Genomic DNA, 16,902 nt, shown 5'->3' on the forward strand with positions numbered 1-16,902 from the left:
CTGCGCCACCACGCCGGGCTTCCATTCTCACTTTTACAAGCAGTGACAAATGACCTCAGGTATCAGCTCCTCCAGGGCAGTTTTATTTAAGGTTTCTGACTCAACGTGCTAAGCTCAACGGCGGCTTTCAAAGTCGGTCCGCCTTTTCACGGTGGAAGTTAAAATGCCTCCTTCCATCATCGCGCGCTGGCTGTGCAGCAGGTAAGGGGGCTCGAGGCGGGAGGGGTGCGCCCGACTTAGCGCAGCCAGGCGGGCGGCTTCTGCTTCCAGACCCCCGACTTATAACCTGGGGGCGCGGGAGGCCGCCACGACGCCTTTCCCCTTCCTTTTAACCCTGCAGCCAATAAAAACTCCAAACAAACAAAAACAAACCCAACAGACGCCCCCCCAAAACCGTCCGGCGGCCGAGGGAAAGCGCGCCAACCACACAAAGAAAAGGAGGGGGGCGACTGGGATTCAAAAATCATTTCTCCGGGGACGTCCATTCCTCTCGGACCTATCGGAATTAACTGCGCGCTTGGTCGGAGCCAACGGGCACTGAGTATCTGCTCCAGGTCCCGCCTAAAGACGGACGGACAGTCCTCTGGGCCAATGGGGTCGTGCGACGCTCAAGAGCCGACCAATCCCGTCGGGAGGTGGGCGGAGTGTAGGCCAGGGGGGTTGGCGGTGCCGTGTCATGGAGGCTCAGTCTCGCAGCAGCCATTGAAGGGGAAGGACCTGCGGGCAGGCGCGCGCGCGCGTGTCTCTGTGTGTGTGTGTGTGCGCGCGCGCGTGTGTAAGTGTGTGCGTGCCCCGGTGTGCGCGCGCGGGTGTGCGGACTTAGGAGGAGGGTGGGGGGCAGCCGAGTTAGTCCCAAGTCGTCGGACTCCATTTGCTATTTTCTTTTCTTTCCTGTCCCCCCCGCCCCGCGCTCCACCCCGCTAACACCCGGGTGGCAGTGGGCGTCCGTCCTCGCGTCTCTTTTCATTCATCCCCCCCAGACCTTTAGAGGTTTGTTTTCATTTTATTTTTAGGGTCGGGGGTAGCGGGGAGGGCAGGCGAGGGGAAAGGAGGAGGACATGGAGATGAAGAAGAAGATTAACCTGGAGTTGAAGAACAGAGCCCCGGAGGAGGTGAGATGACTCAGCCCCCACCCGCGCTCGCGCCCCGCGTGCCGTGGGTGGGTTTCGGGGAGGTCCGGGTGGGTCCCCCCCGGAAACGCGCCCCCACTTCAGGGTGGGGGCGGGGTGTTTATTTTAAGTTTTAAATCACCAGGCTCTCGTGCTTTAAAATGGCGAAGGGCTTAAGTTTCTAGGGGGCATGTTTTTTTTTTCTTCTTCTTTCCGTGAGCGCGCGGGGGGCTCCGGGCCCCGTGGCGTCCGGCCTCGCGGGGGAGGGCGGCGTGGGCGCGAACACCCCCACCCCACCCTCCCTCCCCACCCCCGGGGCCCTCGCCACCTGCGAAGTTGGTGTAACTTTCCCGCGGTGCCGCTGCTCCGCCGGCCGCTGCTCCCCCACCCGACCCCGGGGCGTGGGTCTGGGGCGTGGATCTGCGGCGCGCGCCCCGCGGGGTGTGGATGTGGGTGGGGGAGCCGCTGGGGACGCCGCGGGGTCCCGGGACCCGACGGCGCGGGCCGCGATCATCCGCGTGGCGCGTGGGGAATCTCCGCGCGAGCCGCGCTGCGCTCCGTGCGGCCGTCGGCTGGGAGGAGTCCTCCCCCCTCCCCTCACCACGCCCCTCCGAGCCATCCCCCTGCCGTCGGGATTCCCTTGCGGGCTCTCGCGCGTTCGCGGCGGCGTGAAGTCGAGGGACAAGGGGGGGTTCTGCGCCGCGGTGGCCCTCTCCTGCCCGGCTTTCAGGACGATGGTTGCAGGCTGGTGTCTGCGCCCTGTTCTTCCCTGTGGCGCGTGTGCGGGGGATTCTTTGAGGTTCCCGGAGCCTAAGGGTGGTGGAAACATTGTTGCCGTGAGGGTAGTCTCTGGGTGTGTGTGTGTGGGGGGGGGGGGGGACGGGACGGGACGGGACGGGGCTAGAAGTTTCCTAGAGACTGTTAGAAGATTCTAGAAAAACTAAAAAAAAAAAAAAAGTTGGATGCTGCCCGAGACTGTCAGCAGGACGTGGTGACTGATAATCTGTAATTTCTGTATGAGGCCTGTAATCTCAACGTCAGTAATTTTAAGCCCCTGAGAGGCCGAGGTAGGACTGTGTCAAGGAAGGCAAAACAAATCAAAGCAAACAGCTTCTCAGCAGAGGGGCTCAAAAGTGCCCCCCCCACCCATTCTTTGACCTCCAATGTGGAGGGTTGCTCCATGGCGCCTCTTTGCAGTCTCCTCTTCTTTTGGTGTGGTGTGGAAGCAGTCAACTTTATATAGACCGTTGATAATTCACCCTGGATTTGTTTGTTTGTTTTGTTTTTTAACTTTATCCTTGGGAAAAGTCGTAAGCTGGGTTCTATTGTTCTAGAATCCAAATTAACAAACGGAAGTCTCAAGGCGGTGAAGTGGTTTTATTCTAGTGGAATAACTGGGTTTCTGACTAAATCTGTAAAGCTCTCTTTCAGCGTTCTTAGTCCCTGGCAAAGACTAGAATTCAAAGGTTTAAGAGTTGCCTAGTGTGAGGCCACAGCTGATCGCTGTGAGTTTGAGGCCAGCTTGGTCTACAAAGTAAGTCCAGGACAGAGAAACCATGTATCAAAAAACCAAAGGGAAAAAAAAAAGTTGACTAGTGTGTAACAGGCCAGGCCATAGAGTCCTGGACCTTTAAGCCCAGATCCCTGAGAGGCAGCCCTACCTTGCACTAATGGTGTGACCTAATACAAGTCACTTTTTTCTTTAAGTTGGCTCCTGGTCTCTAAAAGGGATATCAAGGTGCTATTTCTCCTCATTCAAGTGATGATGCTGAGGTACTCTTAAATACAGGAGATGACAGTGGTTCCCAAATTTTAGCCTTCGATTAAACATCTTTGCACTGGGGCCAGAGGGCCAGGCTCCTTTGTGCTTACGTTTTGTTCAGGTATAACCCGTAAGTTTTGTCGCTACATCTCAGGTCTGTGGCTTAGTGGCTGAGAGCATTTGTTCTTGCCAGCGCTCACAAGGTGGCTCATGCTGCCAGGGGCTCCGATTCCCTCTCATGGCCTCCGAAGGCATCTGTAAGGTACACATATGTGCAGGAAAAAAACCCACACACAGAGAACAGAAAGTAAACTTACCGCTCAGAGAAATCCACGACTGGCCTGGAGAGGTGGCTGCTCTTCCAGGGACCAGTGTCCTCTCAGAGCCCACCAGGGTAGCTGGCTACTGTCCGTAACTCCAGTCCCAGGGACCCTAATCCCATCTTCTGGCTCCCATGAGTACTGCAAGCACAGGGTGCCCAGAGGTACATGCAGGCAAAACAGAGGCTGTCCGGTGTGTGGCAAAGTCCACAGAACCCCCTGAGCATCAAAAGGAGAAACAACATTTTGTCAAGATTATTGTTCTGTGTGATGGGCTAGTTTACAAGGCTTCTGATGTTACTTTCTGAAGGGTAACTAAGTTAGAATTCTCCTGGTATTTGTCAGAGGAAGATAGAGGCTTAGACTGAACTGTGATGAGCAATGACTCTCCCCTCCCCCCCTGCAGGAGCCCAGGTGTCTGCTCCCTGAGAAGTGTCCTCAGGATAGTGAGGCTCCCTCCTGCTCGCTCCCAACCTGTTTCAGTTAGGCCCCTGTTACTTGGGTTTTCTGCCTCAGTGAGGGGAAGCAGGCATGGGCTTGCTAGTCCATGTTCAGGTGTAATGGATTGCTTACAGTGATATTCAGGGGTGTGTGTGTGTGTGTGTGTGTGTGTGTTTTGTTTTTTCTCTCCAGACAGGGTTTCACTGTGTAGCCTTGGCTGTCCTGGATTAAGTTTATAGACCAGGCTGACCTCAAACTCCAAGTTCTGGGATTAAAGGCACGCACCACCACACCAGGCTCTGGTTTTGTTTTGTTTTTAAAGATTTATTTATCCAGAAGAAGGCATCAGATCACACTGTAGATGGCTGTGAACCACCACATGGGTGCTGGGAACGGAACTCAGAACGTCTGGAAGGGCAGTCAGTGCTCCCAACCTCTGAGCCATCTCTCCAGCCAGTTTTTTGGTTTTTTGTTTTGTTTTTTTTGTTTTTAGCGTACTTTCTTTTTAATTTTGTTATTGGTGTTAGCCTGCATGTCTGTCTGTGCGAGGGTGTCAGAAGCCCTGGAACAGAATTACAGACAAGGGTGAGCTACAGTGTGGGGGATGGGAATGGAGCTTGTGTCCTGGAAAAGCAGCCAGTGCTCTTAACCAGGGTCACCGCTCCAGCCCTGCCCCAAGTTTTATGCTAATTACATATAGTGCTTTTCATCTGTGTATGGCATCTGCATATAGTGATCACATTCACTCCTGATCCCCCCTGTTCCCCCACCTGCTGATCCCCTTCCCAGCTAATCCCCAGAGTAATGCCTTCAAGTCAGTCTCGCCACCCCCTCCCTCCCTCCTTCCCTCCCTCCCTCCCTCCCTCCCCTCCTCTCTCTGGAACAGCACTAGGGTTGCACAGGAGCGTGGGTGGGTGAGGAGGACTGAGAAGGATCCGTGGAAGGGGTTTGTTTTCCGTTGTTTTGAGGTTACAGACCTCATGGCTCAAGTGACCCTCTTCCCCCACCATTCCCAGTAGCTGTGCTTACAGCTCGTGCCACGGCCCTCAGTGTATGGCTGACGTTTGGTTTTGGCTTTTGGAGGCAGGGTCTCTCTGTTTTGTGGCTCTGGCTGTCCTAGAACTCATTAGACTCTAGGTTGTCTTGGAGCTCAGAGAGGTGTGTCTGCCTGACTCTGCCTTTTGAGTGCTGGGGTTGTTTCTCCCCCACCCCCACCCCACAGGGTTTCTCTGTGTAGACCAGGCTGGCTTTGAACTCACAGAGATCACCTGCCTCTGCCTCCCAAGTGCTGAGGTTACAGGCGTGCCCCACCACGCCCAGCATGGGGTTGCTGTTTTTAATGTTCCCGAGTTTTAGAGTGTTGCTGGGCAAACTAATTATTAAAGTTTCTCCTGGCAGGTGACGGAGTTAGTCCTTGATAACTGCTTGTGCGTCAATGGTGAGATCGAAGGCCTGAACGACACCTTTAAGGAGCTGGAGTTCCTCAGTATGGCCAATGTGGAGCTAAGTTCCCTGGCCCGGCTTCCCAGTCTGAACAAACTGCGGAAGGTGAGTTGGGATTAGTGCCAGGACACCAAGGTTCTCACGCCTGGGCTTATGGAGTCCTGGGGTAAGGGAGACCATTTCACCTGCTAGTTAGAAGTCTTCAAGCCAGGCCGTGGTGGCGCACGCCTTTAATCCCAGCACTCGGGAGGCAGAGGCAGGCGGATCGCTGGGAGTTCGAGGCCAGCCTGGTCTACAAAGTGAGTCCAGCACAGCCAAGACTAAAACTGAAAAACTGTCTCGAAAGACCAAAAAAAATTAAATAAATAAATAAAACCTTCAGGTTTCTAGAGATAAGAAAAGGAGGAAGGAAGGTGGCTGGAGGGACGGCTGCTCTTCCAGAAGACCTGGGTTCAATTCCTAGTCCCAGCTCTCTGTGACTCCAGCTCCACGGCACCCACAAAGACACACACGCAGGCAAAACACCAAAACACCTAAAATAAAAATAAATAGCCGGGGGTGGTGGCACACGCCTGTAATCCCAGCACTTGGGAGGCAGAGGCAGGCGGATCTGTGTTGAGTTCGAGGCCAGCCTGGTCTACAAAGTGAGTCCAGGACAGCCAAGGCTACACAGAGAAAGCCCGTCTCAAAAAAAAAAAAAACCAAAAGAAAAAAGGAATTGAAATTAGAATTGTTTAATGGCACAAAATTGGATTTAATATCTACCACTGTCCTCATCAGAAAATCCAAATGAACACAGGTGGGCACTGGGGAGCCAGCTAGGATGGCGCAGTCTCTTCAGACTGACGTGCTTCATGGACTTTTGTTTTTTCTCCATGTTGAATATGCAGTTGGAGCTTAGTGACAATATAATTTCTGGAGGTCTGGAAGTCCTGGCAGAGAAGTGTCCGAATCTTACCTACCTCAATCTGAGTGGAAACAAAATTAAAGATCTCAGCACAGTCGAAGCACTGGTAAGTGGAGGCATTTCTCTCTGGACTTGAGTTTTGGGGGTTAATTCATCTGACGTTTGTTTGCATCCTCTCTCATTAATTTCTGTTTAAGTCTGGAATTTTCTGAAATCCCTCTTGTGATCCAGATGCTATCTCCCCCCCCCCCCCCATGCAGGGTCTCTCCATGTAGCCCTGGCTGTCCGGGACTTGCTTTGTAGACCAGGCTGACCTCAAATTCACATCTATCCGCCTGCTTCTGCCTCCCGAGTGCTGGGATTAAAGAAAGGTGCGTGTGTCACCACCGCCTGGCCAGATGCTATCTTAAACTAAAATGTCCTTGTCACGTAGCCTGTAATCCCAGCACTTAAGGAGGCAGAGGCAGGCGTGTCTCTTGAGTTGAAGGTCAACCTGGTCTACATAATGAGTTCAGGGACAGCCAGGGCTGTGTAGAGAGACCCCGTCTCAAACAACCAAAGGCCTCAGCACTCTCATTTCAACAGGCCCTTAGCACCAAGCGTGAAGGCTGCAGTCGGTCCCTGGAACCCTCTCCTGAAAGTAGTTCTACGCCACACGCGTGTGCTTCCGGCATATGTGTGCACACCTCCTCCAAGATAGCGCAAATGTAAAAGAAGAAACACCTGTTTTGTTTTGTTTTTTTCCCCTTCATTTTGATGTTACTGTGTGTCTCCTTATTTTCTGATGATAGGAAGGAAAAGATAAATAGTATAAAACTGAAAACAGATGTTTTACTGCATCTGTGCATTTGTGTTTCAGAGGACAGTTTGTGGGGAGTTGGTTTTCTGCAGTCACGTGGGGCCCACGGATTGAACTAAGGTTGTCAGGTGTGGCCAGCCCTGTCCTCAAGCTCTTAAGTGATTGGATTTGGGAGGTTAAAGCGACTGGGAAGTCAAGGCCAGCTTGGGCTGTGCAATGAGACTCTAAGGTGTCTTTAAAGAAGAAGAAAAAGATGAGAGCTTAAAGCATAAGAAGTGAGATGAGGTACAGGGTTAACGTGAGAGCTTAAGACGGGTGCTGAGGCTGAAGCGGTGACAAACCAGAGCTCCCCACCAGTGCTCCACACAGGAGCCTCCCCACCAGTGCTCCACACAGGAGCCTCCCCACCAGTGCTCCACACAGGAGCCTCCCCACCAGTGCTCCACACAGGAGCCTCCCCACCAGTGCTCCACACAGGAGCCTCCCCACCAATGCTCCACACAGGCCTCCCCACCAGTGCTCCACACAGGAGCCTCCCCACCAGTGCTCCACACAGGAGCCTCCCCACCAGTGCTCCACACAGGAGCTTCCCCACCAGTGCTCCATACAGGAGCCTCCCCACCAGTGCTCCACACGGGCCTCCCCACCAGTGCTCCACACGGGCCTCCCCACCAGTGCTCCACACAGGAGCTTCCCCACCAGTGCTCCACACAGGAGCCTCCCCACCAGTGCTCCACACAGGAGCCTCCCCACCAATGCTCCACACAGGCCTCCCCACCAGTGCTCCACACAGGAGCCTCCCCACCAGTGCTCCACACAGGCCTCCCCACCAGTGCTCCACACAGGAGCCTCCCCACCAGTGCTCCACACAGGGGCCTCCCCACCAGTGCTCCACACAGGAGCCTCCCCACCAGTGCTCCACACAGGAGCCTCCCCACCAGTGCTCCACACAGGAGCCTCCCCACCAGTGCTCCACACAGGAGCCTCCCCACCAGTGCTCCACACAGGAGCCTCCCCACCAGTGCTCCACACAGGGGCCTCCCCACCAGTGCTCCACACAGGAGCCTCCCCACCAATGCTCCACACAGGGGCCTCCCCACCAGTGCTCCACACAGGAGCCTCCCCACCAGTGCTCCACACAGTGGCCTCCCCACCAGTGCTCCACACAGGGGCCTCCCCACCAGTGCTCCACACAGGGGCCTCCCCACCAGTGCTCCACACAGGAGCCTCCCCACCAGTGCTCCACACAGGGGCCCTTACAGAACAGGAAGTGCATGAAGTCTTCAGTTTCAAGTATACGTTTTTCAGATCTTTCATTAAAACTGAGAACACCGTGTTTAAAATCTTGATTGTAGACCTTAACTTTACTTTTTCAGCAAAATCTGAAAAATTTGAAAAGCCTTGACTTGTTTAACTGCGAGATCACGAACCTGGAAGATTACAGAGAGAGCATTTTCGAGCTGCTGCAGCAGATCACGTACTTAGACGGCTTTGACCAGGAGGACAACGAGGCACCCGACTCAGAGGAGGAGGAGGAGGAGGGTAACGCCTTTACTTTATGTTTTACTTGTTTTCAGGCAGGGCGTCTCTACATAACTCTGGCTGTTCTGGAACTCACTGTGTTGGCCGGGCTGACCTCAAACTCAGAGATGCAACTGGATCTGCCTCCTGGGTGCTGGGATTAAAGGTGTGCGCCACCATGCCTGGCAACAAGCAGATTTTGAAGTGGCCACAAAGTAAAACCAACTCCAGTGTGTATGATGTTTGAAAATCTACTTCTGAAAGGTGCTGGGGATGGAGTTGGCCTTGCACGTGCTAGGTGCGCGCTAGACCACATCCCCAGTTCAGGAAAAGCTGCTTCTTGGTGATAGTGACAGTGCTGAGATAGAAGGGTTTGCTTTTCTGTTTGTTTTGTTTCATCGAGACAGAGTTTCTCTGTGTGGCTCTAGCTGGCCTTGAACTCACAGAGATCCACTGCCTCTGCTCCTCCCCAGTGCTGGGATTAAAGATGCGTGCCACCGCTGCCTGGCTTGAATTGGTTTCTTTAAGCAGAGTGTAGGGGCGTTTTGAGATCCTCTGCACCGTGGGCTTACGCTGTTGAGGAGATCGGGCAAGAGTGAGGAGGGCCCACACTTGCCCGGCCATGTGGTCATCTTTTTTTATTTTTATTTTTAAAGATGGGGAGGAAGATGAGGAAGATGAGGAAGAAGATGAAGCTGGTCCACCTGAAGGATATGAAGAGGAGGAAGAGGAGGAGGAGGAGGATGAAGCCGGTTCAGAAGTAGGAGAGGGAGAGGAGGAGGTGGGACTCTCATACTTAATGAAAGAAGAAATTCAGGTGAGTGACACGTGACATTACGCTGCAGATGGTTGGCCCAAGGCTCAGTACTGTGAAGAGTGAGATGTGAGCTCTTTGCTAACGTGTGGATGGGCACCTGTCTTCCTCCACCCTCCCACTGGATGCTCTGCTGTGCAACTAGGCAACCACGAACACTTGCTGGTTTGATGTTTAGCTCAAGGACAGTTTTATTTTAAAACTCTCAGAGTAGATCAGCTATAAGTCTCAGCAGCTGCTGGACATGGTGGCAGGTGGGAGGCAGAGGCAGGTGGATCGCTGTGAGTTCGAGGCCAGCCTATTCAGCAAAGCAACTCCAGGGCAGCCAAGGCTACACAGAGAAACCCTGTCTTGAAAAACAAAAAGTCGTGGGCTGGAGAGATGGCTCAGAGGTTAAGAGCACTGGCTGCTCTCCCAGAGGGCCTGAGTTCAATTCCCAGCAGCCACATGGTGGCTCACAACCATCTATGATGTGATCTGGTGCCCTCTTCTGGCCTCCAGGTGTACATGCAGGCAGAACACTGTGTACATAACAATAAGTAAATATTTCTTTAAAAAAAAGAAAAACCAAAAATCTCTGCTGGGAAGAGAGTGGAGGTGAGAAGGAAAAAACCCAACCTGATATTAAAGCTGCCATTGAGGCCAGACACGCGTCAGACAGGGCAGGGAGGGGGCTTCAGGGAAGGGGGATGGAAGCCCAAATTATCAGAAAAAGCACATTTTGGTTTGGGCCAGCATCCCAAAGAATGAGAGAAAGGGAGCGTTACTTCTGTCTGCTGGGCCTCAGAAAGGAGCAGACCCAACCAAAGCTCACAACTCAAGGACGCCCACTGCTGGTGGCTTCTATCTCCCAAATATGTCCCTTGAACATGCTCTGCCTTCACTGGTGGAAACATGCTGAGTGTCTGAGCCTCTCTCTCTGCAGTTATTAAAAGCAAGCTCCTGGAGTTGCTCTGAGGACTTAACAAGATATATTTACGGAGCACCTAGTTCCTGGTTGGCACATTGCAGACGCCTCAGAGACTGGAAACTTCTTCCTTCCAGTTAGCTCTTGCTTTATACTTCTGCAGCAGCTTTTCTTCTTTTTTTAACTAAAAAGTTTATTGTGTGTGTGTGTGTCTGAGTGTATGGCACGTGGGTGCAGTTGCCTATGGGAGCCAGAAGAGGGCTCCCTGGAGCTGCACTCACAGGTGGGCACCACAGTTGCTGAAACTGTCCTCTGAAGTGTGGTAAATGATCTTAACCCCTGAGCCACTGTGCCAGCCACTTGTATTAGCTTTCTAAGTGATCTATGCCCGTGGCTTCTCTGCATAGGGGTATTGTATTCTCTACCTGTGTGGTATACAGGTAGGGTCGTTACTCTGCATACTGTTTCTGTTTCCCCTGTGCCAAGAGTGTAGGCGGCCAACACCGTGGCACGTTTCTATGTGGGTGCTTGGGAATCTGAGCAACTCCCATAACAGAAAGCATTTGACTGGGGCTGGCTTACAGTTCAGTGTTGGCTCTGTTTCTTAACAATTAAAGTTTATTATACAACCCAACTAGCTTACACAAGAATGAAAAAAGGTTAAAGGGACAAAAGAGTGAACCTTCTGGTATCCGTTCCACAGGACGGGTCCTTAGGTGTCTCTCTGGCCCGGGTGCTGGTCCAGCCTGTTCGCTGCTCCCCATGCGCTGAACCTGTTGTTCTCTCTTCCCCACCTGCCTCAGTCACGTGGGAAGGGCGGTCTCCTTCTCCCGTTGAGGGTCCATTAGGAAAACAGTAGCCCAGGTGGGGTTCCCTGGTCTGCTTCCTGAATTCCAGGCCCAGGATGGTTCCACTCAGTCTGTCACAAGGTATTCATGGGGTGCCCAAGGGTAAAGCCCCCAAGATGGCTTCCACCTGTGACAAAGCTTAATCTTTCCCACAGTTCAGAGGTTTAGTCCCTTGTCATCATGGCGGGAAGCGCGGCGGCTGCAGGCAGACACGGTGCAGGAGAGGGAGCCACCGAGAGGTCTGCATCTTGATCCACGGGCGGCAGGGACTGTGTGACACACTGTGTGGGGCTTGAACATAGGGGACCTCAAAGCCCACCCCACGGTGACACACTTCCTCCTAGAACAACACTCCCGACAGGGCCACTCCTACGGGCCACACATTCAAATCACCGCATAGTGCAAGCCTGGCGCCCCAAGTTCAATCCCTCGAACCCATGGAAAGGTGAAAGGGGGAGAACTGACTCCACACAGTTGCTGCCTTCTGACCCCCACATGTGCCGTGGCATCTCCCACACAGCAGCATGCACACAGTCATGACAAAGAAGTGAGAAAGCCATCTTATATACGCTAGTAGGCTTTGAGGAAAAGCCAGAACGTCGTCGTAGGTGATCAAGGGGCTGGATCGCTCCTGGTAAAGCTCTCCTCTTACAAGGCCTTAGTTTGATTCTAAGAATCCAGTTTTTCAAAAGGTGGGTGGTGGCGGCACATGTCTTGCGTGAATCACAGCCAGCTCCACATAGAGAAACCATGTCTTCAAAAACACAACAAAGGGTGTGCATGGTGGCGTGTGATTGTAGCCTCAGCCTTGGGGAAGTGAAGGCACTTGAAGTCCTGGGGGAGGGTGGGAATCCAGTGTCCTTAATATACTTATATTTAGAAGGTGCAGGCGAGGTCACGTGGCATTCTCTACTTCTAGTGGTGGGTGGATACTCAAAACATTTTCAAGAGTTTTGGAACATTTTGGATTTCGCCCATTGCTTTTATTGCTTGGAAAACTGAGGTCTAAAGAAATAACATTTATTAGCCGGGCATGGTGGTACACACCTTTAATCCCAGCACTTGGGAGGCAGAGGCAAGTGGATTGCTGTGAGCTCGAGGCCAGCCTGTCTAGGACAGCCAAGAAGCCCTGTCTTGAAAAAGAAAGAAAGAAATAACATTTATCTACTCAGTGTGTAACCGTATTTAGTGTATAGACTGTGCCTCAGTCTGTAAAGTAGAGTAGCTTTTTTTTTTTTTTTTAGCATAGTCAAGCCTGCTGCTTTTATGGTAAGTACTGGGCAGATGCGGGCATTTAACAGTATGGTGGACAAAGTGGTACATGCCTGTAATTTTCACACACAGAACCAGAACAGTCATGAATTAGAGGTTAGGCTGCGCTGCATCGTGAGACCCTTTCTGAGTGTTCAGCAGCGGTCTGGTACTACAGAGCGGCTGCTTTGTTGGAGAACATGCTCTTGAACTGTGGCGGTCTGAGACAGCCCGTGTTTATAAAGTCCAGACCCTTAGTTAGCTTCAAAAGCAAAGCAGCTGCGTGTGGTGGTGCACCCTTTTAATCCCAGCACTCAGGAGGCAGAGGCAGGCGGATCTCAGAGTTCAAGGCCAGCCTGGTCTACAGAGCAAGTCGAGGTCAGTCAGAGCTACACAGAGAAAGTCTGTCTTGAAAAATGGGGCTGGAGAGACGGCTCAGAGGTTAAGAGCACTGGCTGCTCTTCCAGAGGTCCTGAGTTCAATTCCCAGCACCACATGGTGGCTCACAACCATCTATAATGAGATCTGGTGCCCTCTTCTGGCCTGCAAGGGTACAAGCAGGTAGAGCACTGTGTACATAATAAATAAATAAATAAATAAATAAATCTTAAAAAGAAAAACGAAAAATAAAAAACCCAAAAGCAAAGCAGCAGAAAGTGTCCTTTGCAGACACAGCTGAAGTGTAATTCCTTCGCTCTCGTTGGGGTTGGTTAAACAGTAAACTTCATATCATGGTTCACTTGTTCTCACATTGAATATTTGAATTTGAAGGATGAAGAAGATGATGATGATTACGTTGATGAAGGGGAGGAAGAGGAAGAAGAGGGTGAGTTGCATCAGCCATAAGCACGTTCTAAACATAAAAACCTATCTGGATGGGTTGTTGAGGACTGGGTGTCGTTATGGGCCTGGAAGAGGTAGGTAAGTGTTTCCAGAGAGTAATTTAACGACACCAAAACAAACAGTTTGCAACCTGTACTTAAAAACACAATGAGGGGCTGGAGACAATGGCTCAGCAGCTAAGAGCCCTGGCTGCTCATCCAGAGGACACAGGTTCAATTCCCAGCACTGACAGGGAAGAACAAATGAAAGCCAGGGATGGCGATAACACCTTTTGTCCCAGCACTCGGGAGGCAGAGGCAGGTCCGTCTCTGCGATGGATGCCAAGTCCATAAGCATGCCTCCTTTGTAGAGTCTGAAAACTCTGAAATTGCAAAGATTTTAGAGTGGAAACAACCCATACTATCTGTTGCCTTTCATCTATTTATTTATTTATTTTAGAGCTAAGATTAAAAGCTTTGTAACATAAAAAAACAAAAACTCCTTTGTTAAATTTAAGTATCTTAGCCAGGCATGGTGGCAGGCATCCGGGGGCAGCCTGGTCTACAGAGCGAGTTCAGATAGCCAAGGCTACACAGAGAAGCCCTGTCTTGAAAAAGTTACGGATCTCACACACTTGCGTTTTAGAAGAAGAGGGTCTGCGGGGAGAGAAAAGGAAGCGAGATGCTGAAGATGACGCGGAGGAGGAGGACGACTAGATCCCAGGAGGGCGACGCCCGGCCGGCGCCCACGCGCCTGCGCGGGCAGGGGAGCCGTCGTCACGCGCTCTTTGTTTCTTTATGTATGATAGCTGCCCCTCTAGGAGATGATATGTAACTTTTTATAGGAAAAGTGTGGTTTTACTATTTTGGCCTTACCATTCCGTTTAAGATTTGCTAGTCTGTTGATCATAACGTTCGCAGAAAGAATTTTCATTCATCCTTCCATTGTGAGATTCTCTAGCATTGTATTTTAGAGTCTGGATTTTTATAATTCATGCTTAATGTACTAGACATTTTTAGCGCATAATTAAAACATGGTTGCTTTTACAGAAGTGTAGTTTTGGTGCATTTCATTCATAATGTTTTAAAGTTATTTATAAATTAACAAGTTACACTCAGCTGTAATTGAAATGGCAGAAGCCTCTGGGATGATAAGACTGGTGTTTTTAGAGGGGATCCCGGTATCGTTAGTTTGAAGGCAGCGCTCTGGGGTGGTGAGGGCCCTGGCGGGCGTTCGGGTCACAGTTTGGAAAGCGGCAGCAGCAGAGAGAAGGTTCTCGGCGGCGCAGGCCACGGAGCTCTGTCCGCGGTGCAGCTCAGGGCTTCACGGAGCCTGACAGTAACGTGAGTCCAGGCTTGCAGTCCGCGCTTTCGTCTTCGGCTGTCGTGGACGCTGTAGACCAGCCCGGCCTCTGCCTCCCTGGGTGCTGGGGTTGCAGGCGTGTACCTCCGCGCCCGGCCAGCCAGGCCCTTTCTGGGGGTGACTGCCGGCAGGTAGCTGAGTTTCAGGGGTGCGGCCTCTCCCAGGTGGTTCTCCTTCCCCTCCTCCCCTGCGCCTCTCCTCCCTGTACCTCAGCCTCCGTGTCTAAACAAGTGAGGTGGAGGAGACGGCGCGTTTGCTGAGCTACAGGGAGGGTTGGGCCAGGGATTGATTTGCTCACTGTTGTTGACAACATGAGGCTGTCTCAGGACAAGAGGCTGCATGCTCCTTCCTCGGGCCAGAGTGATTGCCTGCCAATAGCTAATAACGTGTTCAAGTCTAACTTCTAAGTTGTTTTCCTAGGTGATTTGGATACCAACGCTGTGAAATAATTTATTATGTTTCTGAGTGGAACCTTTAACTTTTTTCTTCCTATAGTTTTGAAAGTGTGATCATACGGAGCATTTGATGGGTATACAGTGGCAGTGGGAGAACTGTTTGAAAAATCGATCTTGAACCTGGTATTTATTTCAGGTGGATGTCTGAAAAATAGAAAACCATTTGGGGTTAGGACATGTGCTTCCCCAGATAGCTACTACCATGCGTAGACTGGCCCCTCTCCTTTTTGTCCCGGAGAATCCATGTTCTCCGCATTCGTTTTTTAAATCTTGTTCGTTAGTTTTTGCTTTTGTTTTGTAGATCTAGGTTTTTGTGGGATTCTTGGTTGTTTGGTTTTTAGTATCAGATTTTTCTGCCTCTCTACTGGGACATACAGAAATCACTCACAATAGTAGAGAGCTTGTTGCTTTTCCAACTTAAGATGTTTGACCTGGAGTTTCAAAATAACAAATATGAAATTACTCCCAGAGAAGCTAACAGAGTTGCATACCTGACTGAAATAAATGTGTGATAAATTCAGTGCGAGTACTGCAGTCTCCACGGGCTAACCTTTGTCTCCTTATTTCAGTAATTGCAACATGTGCTTTTTGTCCGATGAGTTGTTTTTGCACACCATGCCAGGTTCAAAATAAATGCTTATTTTTAAAAAGGAAAATCTATATATTGACTTTTTTATCAATCATCTATTATGCAATCAGAATTAGAGTTCTTGGGTTTAAAAACAACACATAGGGCCTCCAGATAATTATTAAGACTTATTTAGCTTTGTGGGAGGTGTTTTCATGCAAATAAGCAAGGGTGGGTTTTCTATTCTGTAGAGGTTCTGGCTCTAACGCTCTGTGCTGCGTGTGTATACAGTATGTTAAGCCCTTAGAGACTTTGAAGTTACTACTTTTTTGTGCAACTGTATTTTGAATAAAGCCACCACAGTGTTAAACACGAGGACGGGCAGTACTGATCATGTGTTTTTTGTTTCCTGACTGCTGTAACTTAAGTTTTTGAAACTGAATTGCTTTGAATAAATTGAAGCGTTGTTAATAACGATCAGCGTCAGTGTGTGATGTTCACTCTTCATTAATACCCCTCACTGTTTCCAAGGGAACTTGGGACAAAAAACACTAGAAACCTCATCTCTCAGACCTAGCTGTGGCGGTGCGGGCCTTTAATCCCAGCACTAAGGAGGCAGGGGCAGGCGGGTCTCTGAGAGCTCCAGGCCAGCCTGGTCTACAGAGTTCCACGACAGCCAAGGCTACACAGAGAAACCACGTCAGGAAAAATAAAACAAAAATGCATTTTCCTCATTAATTTTTCGAGAAGCCAAAAAACCTCTGGATTGGCTTAAACTTCTCTTCTAATTAACAGGTTGAGCCAGGAGTTTACTGCCTATAGTTCAGCCAGTATTTATAAATTGCTCACAGGATAATGTGTTTTTTCTAGAATGAGCCCAAGCATTTTTTCCCCTTTTCTTTGAGACCAGGTTTCTCTGTGTAGCTTTGGCTGTCCTGGAGTTGCTTTGTAGACCAGGCTGGCCTCGAACTCACAGCAACCTGCCTGCCTCTGTCTCCTGGGCCCTGGGATTTTTGTTTTTAATATCCCTAGTTTTGGGTCTCCCCTGAGTAATCTTGAACATATCTCAGCTGTGTAGGATTCTGAGATATATTTTGTTAAGTTAGACATAAGCATAGTGGTAATACATGTTTTCATGACCACAGTATGTATCGAGATTTTAATTACTAAATTCTTCTTGAGAGAAAGGATGGAAGTGTTTTAACTACTGGTATTATTCACTGGGATTTGGCTTTGTCTTTTTCTGAGAGGGGACACTGTCACTATTCCAGCCTGTGCAGGAACTCACTCTAGACCAGTGGCCTTGAACTCAGTTTTGTCTGTTTCTGCCTCCCAAATTCTCAGTTTTTTGTTTTTTTTTGTTTTTTTGTTTTTTTGTTTTTTTTGTTTTTTGTTTTTTTTTTGGTTTTTCAAGACAGGGTCTCTCTGTGTAGCCTTGGCTGTCCTGGATTCACTTTGTAGACCAGGCTGGCCTCGAACTCACAGTGATCCACCTGCCTCTGCCTCCCGAGTGCTGGGACTAAAGGCGTGCGCCACCACGCCAGGCTCAAATTCTCAGTTATTAAAGGCACCA

General features: G+C 50.5%; 1 protein-coding gene across 2 annotated transcripts; it reads left to right on the forward strand.

The window, feature by feature from the left end:
- Positions 1-669: 669 nt before the first annotated feature.
- On the forward strand, positions 670-15,804 carry ANP32E (acidic nuclear phosphoprotein 32 family member E). 2 transcript variants are annotated; one of them, XM_084769614.1, is made up of 8 exons: positions 681-775; positions 1,014-1,112; positions 5,031-5,180; positions 5,966-6,088; positions 8,158-8,323; positions 8,959-9,119; positions 12,894-12,948; positions 13,590-15,804. In XM_084769614.1, the coding sequence occupies exons 2-8, from the start codon at positions 1,059-1,061 to the stop codon at positions 13,658-13,660; spliced, it is 780 nt and encodes a 259-aa protein (XP_084625740.1). In that variant the 5' UTR covers positions 681-775; positions 1,014-1,058; the 3' UTR covers positions 13,661-15,804. The 2 variants fall into 2 exon arrangements, with proteins under 2 accessions (XP_084625741.1, XP_084625740.1); XM_084769615.1 differs by having other exon boundaries at positions 670-1,112; positions 13,593-15,804.
- Positions 15,805-16,902: the final 1,098 nt, after the last annotated feature.

Source organism: Acomys minous, assembly GCF_964271855.1.
Source record: "Acomys minous genome assembly, chromosome: 19".
NCBI classification, from domain to species: domain Eukaryota; kingdom Metazoa; phylum Chordata; class Mammalia; order Rodentia; family Muridae; genus Acomys; species Acomys minous.